The sequence below is a fragment of the Rutilus rutilus genome, assembly GCF_951802725.1.
Source record: "Rutilus rutilus genome assembly, chromosome: 16".
Classification (NCBI taxonomy): Eukaryota; Metazoa; Chordata; class Actinopteri; order Cypriniformes; family Leuciscidae; genus Rutilus; species Rutilus rutilus.
The window spans coordinates 8,537,706-8,543,724 of NC_140224.1; the positions used below are offsets into that span (position 1 = coordinate 8,537,706).

Genomic DNA, 6,019 nt, shown 5'->3' on the forward strand with positions numbered 1-6,019 from the left:
TGTAAATCTCTCAATCAGAATTGCACTGCATTATATGTTTTTGACCCCTGCAATTAAAACTACAGAGGTTTGATCATAAAACTAAGCATTTAAATATCATCTTACTTAGACATTATTGGGAGATATAGAGTGATATCTTATATGTATGTTTTATATGTAAGTAGTCTGCTATACTGTAATAAAGATTTAATTGATTTACATTACAAGCTATCAGAATTTCAACCTACTTTTGGTCATATAAATATCAGCAACTGCAAAGTTACAGGCTAGGAGTCATAAAGCTTTCAAAAAAAGTATGATTTAAGATATATTTTAATCAATTGTTTGTGTATTTGTAGAAATGGATTGAATTCACCCTCTTTCCTCAGCTCAATTTAAATTACACCATTTCTGAATATTATAAGAGACTCCTATAACTCTTAGTTCTTCTTGCCTTTGTCCATGTTACAGGAAATCTGCATATTGATATCATCATTATGCCCTTTTGTAAAGTACTCACCCTTATGTCATTCATGTATGCTGTTTTATCATCTTGTGTTATGTGGTGTTAATCAAAGACATTTTCATGTGTTTTGCATGTAGGAGCTCTTACTGTGGGTCTAGTCAAGCAATGCCAGACCATCCATGGTCGAAGCAGGGTATGCATCTCCCCAAGCCTTCCTCCAGAATGGGTCATTACCCTGTTCTTCATTATCTTGGGCATCATCTCGCTCTCTATCACATGTGGCCTGCTTGTGATCTCACACTGGCGGCGAGAGGCAACAAAGTATGCCCGCTGGATTGCTTTCATGGCAAGTAGGTTACCTAAAGGGAAAATTGATGTGCGCAAATAATCCAAATCTGTTGATTGGTTTTAATAACCTTATGTTATTTTTTTTTTACTTTTCATAGTGATCCTCTTCTGCATGGCTGCCCTCATATTTCCAGTTGGATTTTACATCAATCAAGTCGGAGGACAACCTTACAAATTACCCAATAATACTGTTGTTGGGTCCTCATATGTACTTTTTGTTTTATCAATATTTTTCACAATAGTTGGACTTCTTTTTGCTGGTAAAGTCTGTCTGCCTGGCTGACAGTCCTTCTGGTTTTAAGATTTTTTTATGCTAAATATTTGAACTACTTGACTTTTTCAATGCCAGTGTGGTTCAACTGATGACAAACAAACAGGTCAACTTCAAACGGATTACTCATTGACACAAAAGGGCCTTTTCGCAGTGGAGATTTGATTCGAATTATACTGTGGACAAAACTTGGGTCAGATTTACGATAATGTACAGTCATTAACACTAAATAAATGATCCTTGTATCACGGTTTATTTTGCTGTAATGCCAGCTGACTGTACATTATCCTGCTTATGACATGGCTACTCACCAAATGAATAAATGGACATGAAACACTGATTTGAGTTTAAATGATTTATAAAATTGTTCAATGCATATTAGTACATTCAGTTCTACAAATTTAGAAATAAAAATGGTGTACACTCACGTGATATCAAGACTACACACAATAGTTTTCTATAAAAAGTGTTTTTTAATGATGTTAAATGCCGCTCCACCCCCTCAATGTATTTGGCCATGTTGAAATTACATGACCCGCTGTGTCACTAAAGACAGAGAGAATCGCCATGGCTGCCGCCTCTGTGGATATCATAACCCTAGTAGCGTAGTGTTGTTGAGTGATGCAAAGAGCGAAAGACAATGGAACACACACAGGGCCTAAAACTACATTTTTGTCACACCTGCCAATGGCCGATGACCATTGGTGAAAATTTACCAGCCATAAATATTTTTACCGACCATGACAAATTTAGATACCAGAGAAAATTCTCTATTTCAATTTTAATACCACAGCTAAAACTACTAGCCTAATATAAAATGAAAACATTATTAAAGACAAGTAAAATAAGAACAAAGATAAAAACGAAATAAACTGCTTTTCAAGTAGGTTTTCCAGGTAGATCTAACAGTAGTTTACAGGTAGAGAAATTCAAATTCAAGTAATCAAATGTAAAATAACGCTGCATAATATTCATTGTATAAATTAAACAGATTGATCCTCATTGAAGTTACAAAAGTTATTCAGTCAAGAGCAGTGAGTGATTTTTTTTCACTTTGTCCTTTGTTGTTTGATTAGCATTAGTAACGCAGACAGCAGCAGGATTAATAGGCTGCTGTCACTTTAAGGGCTGGTGCTATTTGCAGGTCAGTGGAACGAAAAAAGTATGGTCTCTAGAGACGCCTTATTTTAAAGTTTAACTTCTTTTAATTTGAGCGCCTTGTTTTTAAACGCTAGTGGACAAGATGCTGCAAAAACGTTTGCGTTCCCTTTTTCACGTCTTCTTGCGCTTGAATATTCTATTGACGTGCATGTGACGATGCAGCACTGGCCCGTCAGCTGACCTGGGGTGCGTTTCCCGAAAGCATCGTTGGCCAACTATGGTCGCAAGTTCATCGCAATGTCCATTGAACTCTATTGGTAACGACGGAACTTGCGACCATAGTTGGCCAACGATGCTTTCGGGAAACGCACCCCAGATCGTCGTTCACGTTTATGTTCATGTTCTCACTACATCGCATTGTTAGAATTCATAAAAATGTTTAACAGCCAACTGGCGATTGACACCGTTATATACTTGCCGAATAAGCTGATCTGAAGCCAGAAGACAAAAAGACCATAAAACGAGCTTAAAGCTGCAGTAGTGCCTCCTCTTTGTCGCCATCTCTGTTCGAAATCTGCAATTGCATTTATTCGCGGAATTATCAACTTTACGTGGGTTGTGCCACGGCACGGCAGAGCGCGGATGAATCCAGTGTTTTGAGGAGGGCTGTCAGTCGCCGCGCCGGTGTGGGTAACGTTACTGGCATTCGCAATCACAGATTATACTTTTTGGAAGTATGACCAACATAAGAATTTTCACCGGAAAATGTCATCTGAACAAGTAAGTAACATCCACTTTTGTTCTGACCAACTAAGGGGAAAAAAGCATTGCAGTAAATCGCGCCGATTAAATCTAACGATCGCTTATCATAACACGTCAAACCCTGCAAATTATACTTTGTTCTCAAATTGTTAATGTTAACAACATCAGCATTGCGTGATTACATTTAATGCCCTTCCGGTATTTATCCTTGTTTTCGCATGGGCCTCAGTTGCTGTCTCTTTTTTTCTCCTAAGTCCACAGTCTTTCGCGTTTTACAACGGGTGTATCACCAGTTGTCACTGGTGATTGTCGTTTGAACCTTTCTGGATCCGCCATCAAATTTATAAGTTTAATTATATCAAGTGCTGTGAGAAAAGGCTATAAATCTCCACCTCCAACATCCTCACACTCAACATAGCCTACTACTCCTTTATGTGTACAGATGTGACGTAATAACGCATGCTCGAATTTCCCGCGGAAATCCACCAGTACCACTGGAATTAAGAACATTATTACAAGCTTACCGTTTTGAATCGAGCTAAGGCAAGCAGATAGTTTTGAACACTGGCTGGTTATGTACTTGCTCAATATATTTTGGATAAATTTTAACCCAAAAAACCTACGGACTGCAGCTTTAAACATTGGTACGACTACACGCGGTGGAAACTGTGGTTCCTAATTATTGTGATCCAATATTTGCCCCACATTTCAGGATAAAAAAACACAAACATTTCAGGTGAAGGATAATACACTTCTTACCTCCGAGATTGTGTTATGATATGACCTTATTATTTTATTGTGAGGATTAGGCTTAGGCTATCATTACTGCTGATCATGTTGATATGCTATATTTTTACTACAAAAATCTTACGACAAACATGTCTTCTAATATCTTCAATTGTATAAGCCGAGCTGCAGTGGACACGTTTTGTAAATGACTTAACTTCATAGACAGTATAAGAAATAGACACAGCGACCCCATTGGATTCAACGGAGAAAAGTTAAGTCAATTAGAAGCACTCACTTCCTGATGGCTGACCGTACTGCGCAAACTCAAACTGAGCTTGACGACGTAGATGTGACGTGAGCAACCTGTCTGTCTTCTAGTAGCTGTGCCAAGAGAAATCTGAATCATTCCCTTCCGAAACTTGCAGAGACGGAGAGTGTGAGTAGGAGGTGTTCATGAGCTAGGAGCAGAAGCAACTTTTGCTAAGTATTCTGATTAATTATTTTGTCATTTTGCCTCCACGTCCCCCCGATTGCCTGCGAGCTTCTCCTCCTGTCTATACGGTAATCTGTCTACTGTGCGACAGAGAGTCGTGTGGTTATGACGCAATCGTTAGCCTATATTTACAAAAACTGCATCTACAGGGCCATAACGTAAGATACAAGGTAATGGAGCCTTTTATACATTTTCGTGTTTCTTTAGAAATAAATAATGGACAAATGGAGTCTTTAAACGCCTCAGATGTAAAGTTATTCGCTGTCAAAGTGACGCCAAAATGAATGGGAGTCAATGGAATGCTAACAGCAGGTGATGGTCCGCTAATCAATGGCGGCGCCCGGGGAAGCTTCAATGTTTACCGGAACATTGCCCCCCTGCTTAACTTGGACCCATTGTGCGAGCTCAGCTGTCTCTTTAATACCGCGTGGTTTATACATGTTGCTGCTGATTGGGCTGACATTTTTGACAAACCGTAGTAAAATGTGTCACACCGTTTTGAGTTTGAACGTGCCCCTGGACAAGCGGCTTGATATACCGCGATGGTAAATATTAGGAGTTCAGACTGCTGGATGGCGCAATTGACCAAGTATTTCTAAAAGATGTGTAGTAAATCTGCACGCTTTTATTTTATTTATTGTATTTTACTTGCCATTTTACAATTTTTCATGGATATTGTCTGTGATGCCGGAAGCACTGCGATGGAAATTAATACCATAGGCAAATTGGCTTTAATAATACCTGTAATAATTATAAACTACATTTTATACATACATGCAGCACCAGCAGAGAGCAAAGCAATTTAAAGGATGTCCCAAATACAGTATTTTTTAAATTAGAGTTTAATGTTTTAATTTCTGCCAGCCATCTCACGGCCTTTCCCGTAGGCCTACATTTGGCATTACAAATGCCTATATAATATTGATAGGATCAAGTAAACAGAGACTATGTTAAGTACCATTAAGTTAGTAAAAACGATTGCATGATGTCCATGACATTTTAGTTAAGTTCACTAATATTCACTTTTTCATATATACGGTTTTAATATAGTTATAGTTTTTCTGATGAGTTATATTTTGATTTCCTATTTAATAGACGAAAAACAAAAAACAATTTGGCAGCGGTGGGATTCGAACCCACGCCATCGAAATGACTGGAGCCTAAATCCAGCGCCTTAGACCACTCGGCCACGCTACCACGAGACTAAAGTGTTAATAGATTTGATATATTAGCATAATAATGATATGTGCATACTAAATAATACTGTTAATAATAAAGATGCTGCTTGTTATGGAAATTGTTTTCAGAACTACTTTCGCGTTCTTAAAATGTTTATTATGCCTATTAAGTACCTCAAAATCTTAGCGCTCATAATAAACAAATTCAGTTTGATACAGATGGTAGTCGGAGAGCATGTTTACTCGCTTTTAACAAATGCAAGGCCAATCGTTGATTGTTTTTACTTCTGCAGGTGTCATACGTTTCATGAAATTAAATCCTTTAAAAAAAGTATTGGAACAACGGTTAGTGTCACATTTGACGATGCTGACACTGGCATTAAAATGAAAACCAAGAACACGAAAATAGCCGCTCGGTTTGCACACTACTTGATTTGGCTGGGCAGATCTGTTCTTTTTCACAGTGGCTACGTGCAGCCAGTCCTCACCAGTGTGGAGGCTCGCGCCCTGCCCCCGCGAGTACGACGCTACTATGGCGAAGAGTGCTCTCATTAATATTAATTACGTAACGCGACGTTTGCCTATACGCCATATAGTACGCATACTTGGAATGTTGCCGCTTGAGGGCTTGATTTATAAATATTAATTTTCTTACGTGTCCAGGAAAGGTTAGAATGAATAAATTAATATTA

At 38.3% G+C, this 6,019-nt stretch overlaps 1 protein-coding gene across 1 annotated transcript in view; it reads left to right on the top strand.

Moving 5' to 3' along the window:
- Positions 1–1,398, top strand: part of mosmob (modulator of smoothened b) — a 5,072-nt gene extending 3,674 nt beyond the window's left edge. Inside the window, exons 2-3 of the mRNA XM_084434826.1 lie at positions 583–795; positions 892–1,398. Of these exons, the coding sequence (XP_084290952.1) occupies positions 583–795; positions 892–1,076 (398 nt within the window). The 3' untranslated portion in view covers positions 1,077–1,398. The remainder of the gene's footprint in view (positions 1–582; positions 796–891) is intronic.
- The last annotated feature ends 4,621 nt before the right edge of the window (positions 1,399–6,019 follow it).